This window comes from Myxocyprinus asiaticus, chromosome 34 (genome assembly GCF_019703515.2).
Source record: "Myxocyprinus asiaticus isolate MX2 ecotype Aquarium Trade chromosome 34, UBuf_Myxa_2, whole genome shotgun sequence".
Lineage (NCBI taxonomy): Eukaryota > Metazoa > Chordata > Actinopteri > Cypriniformes > Catostomidae > Myxocyprinus > Myxocyprinus asiaticus.
Genome location: NC_059377.1, coordinates 33,049,993 through 33,065,221, shown reverse-complemented (window position 1 = coordinate 33,065,221; position 15,229 = coordinate 33,049,993). Strand labels below are relative to the sequence as shown.

General features: G+C 37.7%; 1 protein-coding gene across 1 annotated transcript in view; it reads right to left on the bottom strand.

The window, feature by feature from the left end:
• The window catches only part of LOC127425076 (nuclear factor of activated T-cells, cytoplasmic 1-like), a 50,180-nt gene that overhangs the window by 18,238 nt on the left and 16,713 nt on the right, over positions 1 to 15,229 (bottom strand). The window contains exons 7-8 of the mRNA XM_051670712.1: positions 4,447 to 4,502; positions 74 to 206 (exon numbers count right to left, since the gene is read on the bottom strand). Of these exons, the coding sequence (XP_051526672.1) occupies positions 74 to 206; positions 4,447 to 4,502 (189 nt within the window). The remainder of the gene's footprint in view (positions 1 to 73; positions 207 to 4,446; positions 4,503 to 15,229) is intronic.

Sequence of the window (15,229 nt, the reverse complement as noted above, 5' to 3'; positions counted from 1 at the left end):
ATTATAATTAATTCAGTCACAGACTGGAAAGAGGAATGTGTATAAATGAAAGGGAAAGAAAGCAATATTTTACCATTTGTGGGTAGGTATGTGAAGCGTTGGTACTGGCTTCTCTTTCGTTTGCCGTTGCACACGTAGAAATTCACATGAACCAGGCTGGATATTCTCTGGTTCCGGTATGGTGGAACTTCCACAAGCAAAGTCACCTAAAATTCAAATTTCAAAAAAATGTTAACATTCAAAATTAAATTCAAATTGACATCAAAGTCAAGGATTTTTAGCCAGCTCAATCGCTGCCCCCACTTTTGCAGGCGAAGTGTGCAATTTCTGCGCCACTAGCATCACCAAACAAAATCACACAATAATGACAATAATCATTTCCAAGCACTCTCCCCACCTGCCATTGGTTAGACCAACACAACGTTCCGCCCAAAACTCAAGCTATTGGGTTGGTCGGGATGCTCAAACAAACAGAGCAATGTTTTGAGTGTGCCACAGAGACACAGAATTTATGCTTTTCCAGAAATCAACCTACAAATGGCTTGCTTATAGTTGTCTCTGCGTATTTAGCTAGGACAGGATAATTTTAACATTAAAAATTACACAATTCCCCTTTAATCAGTTTGATATTTGATCTGGCAATTTGGGGTGTCCAAAAGTCGTGTACACATCCTATGATTGTGGCTTTGTGCGCGCAGGGTAGTTGAGGTTCAGACAGACCAAACTGCACATAGCAGACTGTGTTATTTTAGTGCTTCTCACCCTGAATGAGAGAGTGTCCGGGGACTCATCCAGAAAGTTTATTTCCCCTGCGTTTCTCCCCTCTGTCTTCAGATGCCAATGAACTTTTGACTGCTGAGACGTCTGTGAGTATAACTACAGTATTAAAGAGGTGCTGCGACAGTGAAACTGACTATCTACCCCCCTTTCTCTCTCTCTCTCTCTCTCTCTCTCTCTCTATCTCATTCTCTGTCTCTCTCTGTGTTTCTCTCTCGTTTTCTCTTTCCCTCCACCCTGAGATGAACCCTGTGTGGCAGATAGGAGATTGATAGAGGAGCTGAAAAGTAGCCAAAGAGGAAGTTGTAAGTCTTCTTGTAGGTTTTAGAGCCATGTGCAGGTGAGCTTGCTGACTATTTATATTAGCACATCGCCTTAGCCGCAAAGCAAAGCCAGAGGAAGCACAATGTGCGAGAATTTAGATAATTAGTCTGATTCGCAGCTGTGATCAGTATGCTTCTCTGCAAAAATTCAAATGCAAGTTATATCTTACTGTACCTCGTTAAAAGTGTCCTCAAAAGTGTTAGCAACATGCTAATAACATGTCTGTGTACCTTTCAGAACACATAGAGGTACAAATATAAATCTAATTCTAGTAACCATCTAAAATGTGGGCAGTGTAAGTTTAACACTGTATGCTAACCAGCCATGATGATCGACAGGGCATTTTGTCAATCACTTCGTTTCTATTTCTGCAGCATAGAGCTGTTCAGGTTGTAGTCCAAAAACCCGGAAGTCTAATTCCTCTAATCTTATTGAGTAAAATAAGGTCTTTGGTAAAAATGACATGATGATACGTGGATGTTCTACAACATAAATTATACACAGTCATACCTCAAATGTGAATTTTAAAGCTGTATTGAATTGCATACTTAAAAAAAAAAAAAACGGCAGCTTCCAAACTCACATTTGAGGTATGACTATGTGTAATTTATGTGGAAGAACAATGAACACTCATTGGTCATCATAACAGTATATAAAAACTTAAATATCTTCTGATTGGCTGTGATTTTGTCATGTCACGCAGCAGCTTCGCATTCAGTGTGGACAGGCAAAATGCTTGTCGCTGCAAACTTGTCATGTCGTGCCTGGTTAGAACACACTTAAATGGTGATGTGTGTAATTTTTTCAATGTTAAATTGTTTCTACTATACCAGTTTAATATGCAGAGACAACTATAAGTAAGCCATTAATAGGTAAATCCCCCGACAAGCTTAAACATTGTTAGTCTGTGCCTCTTTTAAAACATTGCTCCATTTGTTTGAGCATCCCGATCAGCCAGATATACAGTAGCAACATTGGTTCAACCAATGGCGTATATTTGGGGCAGGACTATCTGTTTGACCAACTAATGGTTAGATGGGTGGATTGTCTGAAAAAAATATTGAAATAATTTTTGCAATACAGTTTAGTGATGCAAGTGTCAGATAAAATCCACTTTACATTTAAAGCAGTCCACATACTTACATTGACTTCTACCAGCCTGAGCTCACATAAAATTCGACAAGTGTGTGCCGATTTGTCTTTAGCCGAAATCGGTATACGCTGACCAAATTTGAAAACACTGTCTCCAGAGGCTAAAGCAGTAAGTGTTTCAGAGCATATAAACAATTGTGGCATCCATTTATATCCAGGAGAGGTCGCCAGAAGCCAGTTGTAAAAAGAATTGTTTTCAGCTGAACAGGGTGTATAATGGTGAAGAGAAATGCTTATTTTATTTAATCTACCCCCCAACCAAAACCCAAATCTAATCCTAACCATTAGTAGAGACAAAATGCAATGTTACGGATAAAAATGCAACCTTATCACACTTGTGATTGTTTATACAAACATGATTACTTCCTTGTTTGAAAGTGTCTCCCATGCAACTGACGCAAAGTGCTACCAATCATGCCACGAGGGCATATTCCAAATATGTCCGATGGGAGATAAGGCATGTCAGTGAGTCGGCATACTGTTGCTGATCCTAGGGTACCGATACTTTCGGAAACAGCATGCCGACTTCCCGTGTGATCATGTTGCTTCTACAGCTGTATTTCTATGTAATCACCTCTAAAGTCATTTTATTATTTAAATTATTTAGATCAGGCCTTACTTTTTGGATCTGCCGAGAGTGTGCCAGTTTGTGAGAAACCAAACAAAGCAATCCAAAAATTACATTACATTGAGTAGGACAATGTAAAAGCCAGTTAGCCAAATCAAGAGAGCCATGTGGTTTAGAGTGTTTAAGAAAATGGTTCACATTAAATAAATATACATATACACACACAGCAGGGCAGGGAGGGGCCAAAATCAAAGGCACCCTTGTAAAAAAAAAAAAAAAAAAAAAAAAAAAAAAAAAACTTTCTAACACATTAATACTCCATTCAAACAGATGGTCCCCATTCACTCCCTGAGCATTGAAACCAGGCGTGGAGGCTCTCATAAAGTTATGAACCAAGAGACATCAGACAAAGACAAGCTTTCAGGGAGCTTTTGGCTCAGGCAGGGAAGAAACAAACACTAATTCACCCTAAAAATATATATATAACAACTATAGAGTCCTCTCTTCATTTTATCATTAACATATGAGCTCAGACAGAAGCAAATAAAAGTTTAGCAAGCTAATTTTTTCTGATAGCAGTGCCCAAATTTTCACAATCTGCAAAGGAGCAATTAAATAGTCACAATGCAATTATACATTCTTTTTATGAGAATTTACATTTTACTTAAGTTCAAAAGAGAGTTGGTAAACAGCTTTTGTTTTTTCCCTTTAACTCCTTGATTAAAACATCCTAAGATGTATATGTTTAGCCATTCAACCAAAAATCCATTCTGTCACATTCCAGACAGAGTAAGTAATAAGAAAACATTTAAGCTAAGTCCATATTTCTTAGCTAGACAATGTAAGTTGGTCTGAGAATGAAAAAGCTTTTTCCAAAAGACTGAAGTCTATGTACAGACATACTGTAGGCTACCTAACAAGTGTGTGTGTGGTATGGGGAGCAGGTGCAGTGTTTTGCACACAAACACTGTCTAATCCCAGAGAATAAACTGTGGTCCCTGAGCTCTCATAAGGAATCTTCCATAGAAAAAACAGGGAATGGGTTTGCGTATGCGAGTGCAAGTGTGTGTGGGTTTTCCCCAGAGAGAAAAGGGTAGGATAACACACATACATTACATCCGCTTTAGATACAAAAAAACAAAACAAAACAAAAAAAACAGAAAGCTTTTAACACATCCTGCTTACAAAAAACACTAAAATCTTTCTTTCAACCTCCTTTATTATATGGGCAGCTGACAAATAACATGTACTGTAAAAGGACTTTTTTTAATCAAACATCAAGATTTTAAGTCAAAATGATATGAATGTATAAGAGAAAGTGTATCGAAGGTGCTGTAACTGGTCACCATTTCCAGTTCTTGAAGTTTTTCACCATTTCTTCCATTACTAGTTCATTTAAAAAGGTCCTGCAGTGTGACTAATTATTTTGTAAAGTACAAATTAGCAAAATGCTAAATAATTTTTGATGGAGTATAGCATGTCATACCACAGGACATATCAACTTTAAAAAATATTAAATGCAAACAGCCCATATAATAATACACTGAATTATTTAATACAATCATCTTGTGGATTTGCTGCCTTTTTCTTAGTATATACAATGGTTAAAAATAAGCAGTACTTACAGATTTAGAAGACTCTCTGTTGACTTTGGCCTCCATTTCCCATATGTGATGACCATCTAAAGAGAATGAAAAGACATAGCACATTATGTATGTTACATTATGATACTCAATATTATGATATTGCTATTCACCCTACATATACCATGGAGCAAGCTTTATTTCAGTATTCAACATGTAAGTAAATGTAATATTACAATCGCAGTACATTTAAAAAGCACAGTTTGAAGACCGGGGAAAGATTTGCCAATGCTTTACAGTTTCAATAAACAACAAATTTTTACAACCATGTTTAGAAAGAAAATAGCTGAATTTACACCCAGACATTATCTTATTGCTCTAGACAATCCACTGTCTAATATTAAAGACTCAGAGATCCCAAAAGTCTTTGGAGAGTTATCGCTAAACTATAGCCAGGCCTGCGATTACATCATGTCCTGTCTGCCTCTGACCTGCTTAGGCAGATGGGGGGCTGATGCAATCCTAATGATCTTACCAGAGCCAAGAAGTTTGTGCATGTGACGTGTCTTTGCTATGATGAGACTAGTCGCTTACATCAGCCCCTTGTGGAATCTCGCAACTCATGACAAATAGTGTCTGAAGGGTCCAATAAAAGCCCTGGTAAACTAGGTTTCAGGTAATGAGCAGCGGCTGTTCGGCGAAAGAGCGTGCGGTGTGCTCACACGTCACAGACTAGGATCTGTGTCCTTTCTCTCTGTCTCAAATCTCTGAATTTTTTCCTCATTATAAAGGGTTTTATTTAGCTATTTTCAGCTTTCTGAATTCGAAGCAAACAGGCTTTCCCACACCAACATTTAGGAACAAAAGACATATTAAGGTTTTTCTATTTTTAGTCAAGACATCACTGAAAAGATGCTTTAACTTAGGCCATAAAAACAGGAGAAAACCACAGAGTAGATTGGTCGCTACTGCAACCCGCTTCGGCAAACCACAGAATGAAATCATAAACACACATAAAATCATAAAGCATCATTGTGTCTGGGAAAGAAAGAAAATAGGGGGAAATCTAAAGAAATTCCTTCAATTTTATTTAGAACAATAGACAACGCATCTTTTTAAACTTTCCATTGGCTCATCTACGGTAATATTTTTACATAAATGCACATCGCTATCATACATTTCACATTGATGATGCTCTTGGGTTTAAACAGAATGTGGTTGAAAAAAGCACCGTATTGGTTTTCCATGATAATTTTCTATAATAAATATGCTCTAGTAGACCCTGAGGCCTAGACTCCCTCTATATTCCTAGACATTGAGTGGTTTATTTATACCACTGAGAAAGATCAAATGTATTGTTCTCACCTCTTTTAAATATTTATACGAGGTCCCAAGCTTCAAGTCAGACAAATTGCTAGTCAAATTTCCAGACAAATGGCTGGTCAATTTGTCACAATGTTACTCAACAACACACACGACAAACAGATAATACAGCATCAGTTTAAGAGGTATGCTAACAATACTGGAAATAACGTATGATTACGTGAGTGAATTTGGCATCGGGGATCATTTTCCATTGGCGGTTCTCAAACCTCTAGACATATTATTCAAATTTTAAAGATGGAATGTTGAGACTATTTTGATTGCATTTTAAGAGAAAGGTTAGACAGTGGGGTCTAGTTTTCATGGGCAGACAGTGAGGGCATCCCTGGCTAGTCGCGCTGCGGTCTGTGATGTGGTGAAATGGTCTGTCATTACAGCTGGAAGGTAATGCAATGCTGGGAACCTCCATTTCCACTGTCTCCTTCTCTTACTCTTTTGTTTCAGCTTCTCTCGCTCCCTGTCCCTGTCTCTCTCTCTCTCTCTCACTCTCTCTCACTCTCATTCTCTCTCTCAGAGTCAGAGTCATCATAGCTTTAGTGGCATGATTGTCAGCATTCAAAATATTACCAAAGTATATACTTGCAGTATAGAGAATGCTGCAATACTTATAGTCCTGAAACAGACAATACAGAAAAATATGGGATGAAGTAAATAATATACTGTATATAAAAGGGGAAAATAAAAACAAAGGGACAAGGTAAAGTAAAAAAAAAAAAAAAAATGGGGGGTGAATTTACTTTCAAAATATGGTATATACAAAATAAAGTGACTTAAATAGTTACTTTTGGGAACACTTTCATGATGTTGACATGTCCTGCACTGTAACATGCTATACTCCATCTAAAACTATTTTAAACAGCATTTTGCTCATACTTCTACAAGTATTACGTATGCAGTTTTCATATCCTCATATAAATTGAGAAACTACATGGAATGTATTTGTTACCCCACAGGTCTATTTAAAATGTGCTAGGGAAGGCAAAAAGGTGATTAAAAATAGGAGAACTTGTGTTGGTGACCAGTCACAGGTTCTAAAATATACACATTCCCTTATACATTCATATACATTTTAACCAAATCTCTTTATGAAAATCCTCACAGACATGTTATGTGTCGGCTACCCGCATATACATTATACACTCACTGAGCACTTTATTAGGAACACTATGGTCCTACTAATCGTTGTATTCTGCTGTTGAAGCCTCTCCGCCTCCAGGTTCAACCTGTTGTGCATGCTGAGATGCTATTCTGCTCATTGCAATTGTACAGAGTGATTATCTGAGTTCACGTAGCCTTTTTGTCAACTCGATCCAGTGTGGCCATTCTCCATTGACTTCTCTCATCAACAAGGTGTTTCCGTCTGCAGAACTTCTGCTCACTGGATGTGTTTTGTTTTTGGCACCATTCTGAGTAAACTCTAGAGACTGTTTTGCATGAAAATCCCAGGAGATCAGTAGTTACAGAAATACTCAAACCAGCCCATCTGGCACCAACAATCGTGCCATGGTCGAAATCACTGAGATCCAATTTTTTCCCCATTCTGATGGTTGATGTAAACATTGACTGAAGCTCCTGACCCATATCTGAATGATTTTATGCATTGCACTGCTGCCACACAATTGGCTGATTAGATAATCACATGAATATGAACTAGGTGTACAGATGTTCCTAATAAAGTGCTCAGTGAGTGTCCACTTTTATAATCCCTCTCCCTCTCTCGGACCAGTGCCATGAATGCCAATGTCAGACTGCCATTTTCAACTTTTTTATTGTTTTTCAGATCTTTACTCTAGACTTTTTTCTCAACCTCAGTTCTTTTGAAACAGAACACTCTCTGTCTTTTTTTCACCTCATCTGTGGAACAGCAGAGGTAAAACTTTTCTTGGAGGCTTCCATCCAGTGGGACATCCTCAAGTGCTAGCACAGGACTATGGAGCCTGTGGTCATAAGAGCACTCATCTCTGCTGTGCCTGAGCCATGTGAATGGAATACCTGCCCAGTCTCACTGCACTAAAGAACTGAGGAGCACACTGTGTACTTCAACAACATCTTTACGAGGTGCTCAGAAAATCTTCATACCTGAGACTCTACTCGCTTAGTGAGAGGCATACGAATCCATTAAATCAAGCTACTATACTTGAAAGGGAAAGTCATTTTGACATCAACCTCTAACTGAATTTTTTTGTACATTTTCTGATAAAAATGTGTGGTGTTTACCAGAGCAAAACTGCCGTCATTATGCTAGAATGGACAGACAGACAGACTCTGTTTTTAGTTTTGTAATGTCATTGCTTTCCAAAGTATGCGTAATGGATAGCGTTTTCTAAATGCTTTGTTTTAGGTGGAGAAAAATGCCGTTTCAATGTGGATGAGAGATGTAAACATAGCAAAATCAATGTGTTTTTTTAAACAAAAATTGTGATCAGTGTGGATGTGGCCTCGGCCCATTTGAACATTCTGTCAATGTAAGTCAATGGGATTTTTTTATTGGTGGCTCTACAAAAACTGTGATTCCGATCAGTTAGAAAAGATTTCCACAATATTCTCAGCGAGTCCACTGTATTTCGTTAGATGGGCGGAATTTCCGGTTGGCTAGCGGAAGTGCGATTGGTTGGCATTTTGTGTGTAGCCGGTCTCTGCTTGCTTGCGTTTCATGCAGTTAGATTCTTGCTTTTTAAATGTTGTAAAATGTTTTCGTTTTGTTTTTTTTCTCCCCTTTTCTCCCCAATCTTGGAATGCCCAATTCCCAATGCGCTCTAAGTCCTCGTGGTGGTGTAGTGACTCGCCTCAATCCGGGTGGTGGAGGACAAATCTCAGTTGCCTCCGTGTCTGAGACCGTCAATCCACGCATCTTATCACGTGGCTTGTTGAGCATGTTACCGCGGAGACATAGCACGTGTGGAGGCTTCACGCTATTCCCCGCGGCATCCACGCACAACTCACAACATGCACCACCGAGAGCAAGAATCACATTATGGCGACCACGAGGAGGTTACCTCATGTGACTTTAACCTCCCTAGCAACCGGGCCAATTTGGTTGCTTGGGAGACCTGGCTGGAGTCACTCAGCATGCCCTGGATTTGAACTTGCGACTCCAGGGGAGGTAGTCAGCATCTTTACTCGCTGAGCTACCCAGGCCCCCAAATGTTGTAAAATGTTTTTAATATTTCCCAGACAATGTGTGCAGTTAATGGTTATTCTAATAATCAAACAAAACTAAAGTTTTATCTAAAACAGCAATGTTATGATCAGAAACCACTCACAAAGCAAAGCGCTCTAGTCCCAGATGCTGCTTCTTCCATCAGCTGCCTACAGAAGGATTGACTTAGGAACATCTGTTTGAAAAAGCTTGGAATAATTTGTTTGTGTGCTATTTTCACTTTATTGGCAAGAAGTCAACAGTGGGGATTAATTATATTATCCACCGCTATGGTCCGGGTTCGATAGATGTCCAGAAATGGAGCGCAATGAATTACATAAACGATAGCATTATTGTGCTAACAGGTGTGTATGTGCTGAAAGTTAATAAGAAATTTTGATAGTTTGTTCATTTCTATTCAGTGTTGGCTTTGGGAAGATGATGTGAGATGTTTTATCACTTTTTAAATTAATTGTATTATGATTTTCCTCTTTCCTGCATTTTTCCTGCCTGCAATTCACTTTCTTTTGAGTGTCATTGCAGAATGTGCATGTCTTCCCTTAAGGGGAAAAAGGTGATTTGGAAAACAGTGTGGACATTAATTCAGTATCAATTAAATTTATTTGTACAGTGCTTTTAATAATACATACAGTTTTATAGTTGCGAGGAAGAACAATATTGCCTCGTTATAATTCTGTGATCATTTGTTCTCACGTTTCTGTAATTTTGAATGTTGCGTTAGTACATAACCAGAAATTCCACCCACATAGCCCGCCAAGTGTCATGGGACTCAAGAATATTGTGGATATCGCATAGATATATCTGTGACGAGTATGTTGGATGTAGCTTAAAAGCTCTTGGAGGAGTAACAGTTGATAATTTTGGTCTTGGTTTTGGAAAAACCCTAAACCATGTCTGTAGACCAACAGTATGTTGGCTTTGCCAAGCTAGCATAATCATGTCTTGTTACTCAGATCTTATCCTACAGAGCTCATGACTACAGTTAATGCTTTCAAGTCCTCAGCTTAAAAAGTAACTAACTTCAAAAGTCAAGTATTGTGGAGAGCAAACCCACCCCCTCCTCCGGGCGAAAGGGATCGGCGTATGGCACGAGAGAGAAAGGCGAGCTCAGGCTGGGATGACCCTAATTGTAGATGCTCAGGCGAGCCAGTTTTCCAAAATATGCTAATGAACAGCAGCTGTGAAGTCTTCAAACGAGGAGTGCTGCTTTTCTATGCCACGTTAAATTTCTGCAATATGCTCTAAAATATCCATTTTCATTGCGTTTAAGGGAAGAACAATAAAAGACTGCAAGTTTTGCCAGACCATTGTTGTGGATGGGCTGTTTATGAATGTCTAATATAATTTTTTGGTTTTTCCTTAATGAGGAGACAATACAGGGATTCCCTAAGGCTTGCGGTTGTGATTGGTTTGTTTGTCAGAGTGAGCCATTGTTGTTGAGGGTTGAGGAAGAGCCAAACCTCAAGGCTTCTTCACACAGAAGATATTGTTCTGAAGTGTTAAAGGAAAATGGAGTGACTCCTGCATGAGATTTATATTCAAGAAGCTTCTCCGAATAAACTCATCTCACACAGAATACTCAAATAAATAACTTTCTATATTCAGTATTAATGTATTAGTGGTGCTTAGTAAGTCAAGCATCACACATACTTAGGGTTAGGGGTTTGAACAAACCCAAATAATTTTCATTTGTACTACAGTCATGAATGATAGCTCAAACCATGTGGCTTGTTGAGGATTACTTTTATAAAGTGATCGTATTTACAATTTCATCTGGCGGACGACATAACGTGCAAAAAATAAATAAATAAAATAAAAAAAATCCCAAAGACTTGCATTGAAGAAGGGACCCAAGCCATATATAGGGACCTAGATATCTATATCTAGAATTGCTTGGGGAAGACTTGGTAAGCAATCACCTACAACACCCTAGCAACCACCCACAACACCCTAGCAACACCCTGGCGACCTCTCACAACACCCCTAGCATTGTGGCAGTGACTTTTGCAAAGGCAAGCAAAACTTCAGAAAATGTCAAAATGCAAAACTGCACCCTATTTACTTTAATAATCTTCCTGGTGGGAACGAATCATCGGTGCAAGTTATTTTGTCTTTTTAATCTTTCATTAAAATGTAGTAACTCCCCTTCAACTACTAAATGTAAACTGTAATGGCCACTTTGTACAATCCAATCTATTCCCAATGGATAAAATTAAATCCGCCTACATTTTTTCTCATAGAATACCTTGTTTACTTATAAATACGTCACATTATGGAAGTAAAGCCGGTTGCAAATGCCATTTCCATGTTGATTTTAAAACTACCATCTGGATGTACACCTTCTGATTAAGTGTGAAGAAGTCAGTTTAAAAGGTTTTTATGGACTGAAGCCGAGGCGAGTATTCACCTGCACAGTGTGGAACCACCCATGACTGCAGAAAGATCTGTAACTCGACTAACTGTACTAATAAAGACTGACTCATACAAACACATACAGGTCTGTACCTGGACAACTTAATCTAATTAGTAAGAATAAGATGCCCCAGGTCACAGCATGGTTTCACATCTGACAGCATTATTTTTTGCACACACACAGAGAGAAATGGACAAAGAAAGAGGGGAAAAGGAATTTTCAGTGGTTTTGCAGCTGAGCAGGCAGTGAAGTCCACTGGGTCCAGATGTGAAAATGCTTATCTCTCATAAGGGAGTTTCTTTGTGTCTGCCTCTCTTTCTTTCTTTTTCTTTTGCTCTTTTTTGCCCTCTATTTTTCCTCCTGTTAGGAATCCCCACTGTTCTGTAACACACCCACACACACATATTAACTGTAACACATCTGGGCCAAGCACACACACATCAGCCTTTTCCAGTCAATGGAAAAATTTTAGATTCCAAGATCAACCACCATAGATCACAGCTCTGGCTGAAGAAAAATAAAGAGAATAAAAATATCATTAAGTTCTGTTGTTACAAATTTGCATACAAAGTCAACACGTTACTTGACCACTGACACCGCGAGCTCTCCAAAAACATCAACCTGATTGTCGTCTAAGGATGCCAACTTAAACTAACTTAAATTTAAGCAATTCTCTCTTTCTTTCTATGTCTACAGAGAAAAAAAGAGATGACTTATCTTTAGTGATCAGTGTGTGCCAAAATGAAGAAAGACTTCTATGAAGTTCTTGATTACACTGTGATGTCTTAGAGATCGAGTCTAGACAGTGAACTCAACTTAGTAACACACATATTAATCACAGATGACTCTGATGTGCATGGTGCCCTGGTCATTTCAGCAGACACATTTATCCAAAGCATCCAGTTATTACAGGGACAGTTCGTTTGGGCATAACCTGGGATTAAGTGCCTCACTCAAAGATACAACAGTCCAATGGTCATCTCTTGTATGGTTTGAACCTACAACCTTTGGTTACTAGCCCAGATCTTTAACAACTAAGCCCCTTAGCATTAATGCAACACATTAATTTAGATACACTGAATTCTTTATTACATTCAAGATTGTTCACACCAAAGGGGGATCAGCAACTGATCAGCTTTTGCATTTATTCTATTCTATTCTATTCTACTGCTATACAGTATGCTGTCCTACTGTTTAATTCTATACTATTCTGCTGTGCCATTCTATTCTGTGCTATACTGTTCTATTCAATGAAATTCTACTATTCTTTTCTATTCTATTCTACTGTTCCATTGTATGCTGTCCTACTATTTTATTCCATTCTATTCTATTGTGATATACTATTCTATTCTACTGCTCCAATGTATGTTGTCCTACTGTTTTATTCTACGCTATACTACTGTGTCATTCTATTAAATTCTATTGTTCATATTCTATTCTACTGTTCCATTGTATGCTGTCATACTGTTCTATTCTATTTAATTATTTTCTATTCTATGCTACAGTACATATTATTTTCTATTCTACTGTTCCATTGTATGCTATCATACTGTTTTATTCCATATTTTATGCAATACATTTATATTCTATTGTATTCTATGCAATTCTACTGTTCATATTCTATTCTACTGTTCCATTGTATGTTATCCTGCTATTCTATTCTATTCTGATATATTATTATATTCTACTGCTCCAATGTATGCTGTCCTACTGTTTTATTCTATGCTATTCTACTGTGCAACTCTATTCTGTGCAATACTGTTCTATTCTATGTAATTCTAATGTTCATATGTATTCTGTTCTACTGTTCCATTGTATGCTGTCCTGCTGTTCTATTCTATTCCATTCTATTCTACTATATGCTACGATTCATATTCTTTTCTATTCTAATGTTCCATTGTATGTTGTCCTACTGTTTTATTCCATTCTAGTCTACTGTTCCATTATATTTTATGCTATGCATTTATATTCTAATGTATTCTATGCAATTCTACTGTTCATATTCTATTCTACTGTTCTATTGTATGTTATCCTGCTACTCTATTCTATTCTGTTCTATTCTATTCTACTGTACCATACTGTTTTGTTCTATACTATGCTTTTCTATTGTTCCATTATATCCTTTGCCATACTATTCTATTCTATTCTGTTCTATTGTTCCATTGTATGCTGTTCTACAGTTTCATTCTATGCTATTTTACTGTTCTATTCTATTCTATTCTGTTCTATTATATTCTTTGCTATTATTATATTATATTCTATGCTACTGTTCTATTATATCATATGGAATTCAGCTATTCTATTTAGGTTATATGTGGTAGCCAGCAATAAATAATTTCATTTGAGTATTCAGCTTAACACTAGTGGCAAAATACTAGTCAGTTCTACATTATTTCACAAAACTTCAATTTAAATTTTGTTTTGCTTCTTTGCTTAACTTCTTTTCTCTCTAAGTGTTTCTCTCGTGCTTTGCCTATTAGATACTTTTTTCTATGATTTTCCATTAAGACATGCTCAACGGACAGATGGGAAAAGACTGCATGAAGTCACGTTGCACTTTAGAAGGAGGGATAGAGAGAGAGAGAGACAGAGGGATTCCCTGTGTGTGAGTCACGTTGTGGGAGACCCCTCTTTACCCATAACAAAAACAACTCTGCACTACACATCTCAGCTTTTTCCAACACTAATAAAAATTATGAAGATGATTGACTTGCAAGGACTAATGTGAATCTAATACACTTTCAGACAAAACTCTTAATAAGACATGCAGAAATCTTAACAAACAATCCATATAGAGGCAGAATGTTTGCCAAGTTTTAAAGAAGCCAAAGTTTTATAGATGATGGTAAATGCAAATACAGAGGAATAAGTTATAAGGCACGAGCATGTGACCAAGCTCATGAAAAATAATAGTGGAAAAGATTTGTCTTTAGTAAGCTGGACAGAGCGAGCGATACAGAGAGAGAGAGAGAGAGAGAGAGAGAGAGAAAGCTGTTGATGCCAATGGTGGGCTGGCTCAGGGGTGTTGGATGCCAGACTTGGGGAAACCCTTTTCAAAAACAAGAGCACACACCCGAGTTGACAAGCACACACATGCCCTCTCTCTCTCTCTCTCTCTCTCTCTTTATTCATTAGTCAATCCACAACAACTTCTCTACACATCTAAACTTATAATGTTGCTATAACTCTTACTAAACAGGATGAATTGACTAAAATGTCACAAAGAATGGCATTTGAACACAAGAACATAAGTACATGTATTGACTTGTATGCATGTTCTTTACAGAGAGAATGGAGAAAAATCCATTTCTATTTGTTAAACTGCATACAGAAATACAGGGCCTTGTGTTTTTATATGCAGTGTATTTTGTTTTATCTGTATTGTATTCTTTATCTGCAAAAGCTATAAATAAATAATAGAATAAAGAAATACTGCACCCATTGCTTGCAGAAAAAGAGTTTCTATATCACTCTAGAACTTTTCAACAGCTCCATTTCCCAGAGTTCCCCTCTTTACAGGTACAACAATGAGGCCATTTCCTTTTGCTTTGTGTCATGGACTGCCAAAGTGTTTAAACGTGTTTAAAATAACGTGTCCACACCTCCTGTAATTTTTTTATTTGTAGTTTTTTTTATTTTCAACAAACTCAAGGAATTACTGCTTATAAATCTCAGGTATCAACAGTCGAGAGCTACTGCATCTTTTTTCCATATGGAAAAAAGGGAGAAAGAGACCTGAATAAAGACAGACAAAAAAATCAAAACAAACGCCCAGACACAAGGGACAGCCCAGACTGCGCGCTCTCTCTCTCTCTCTCTCTCTCTCTCTCTCTCTCTCTCTCTCTATTTGGGCTCCATTCCTAGGCAGC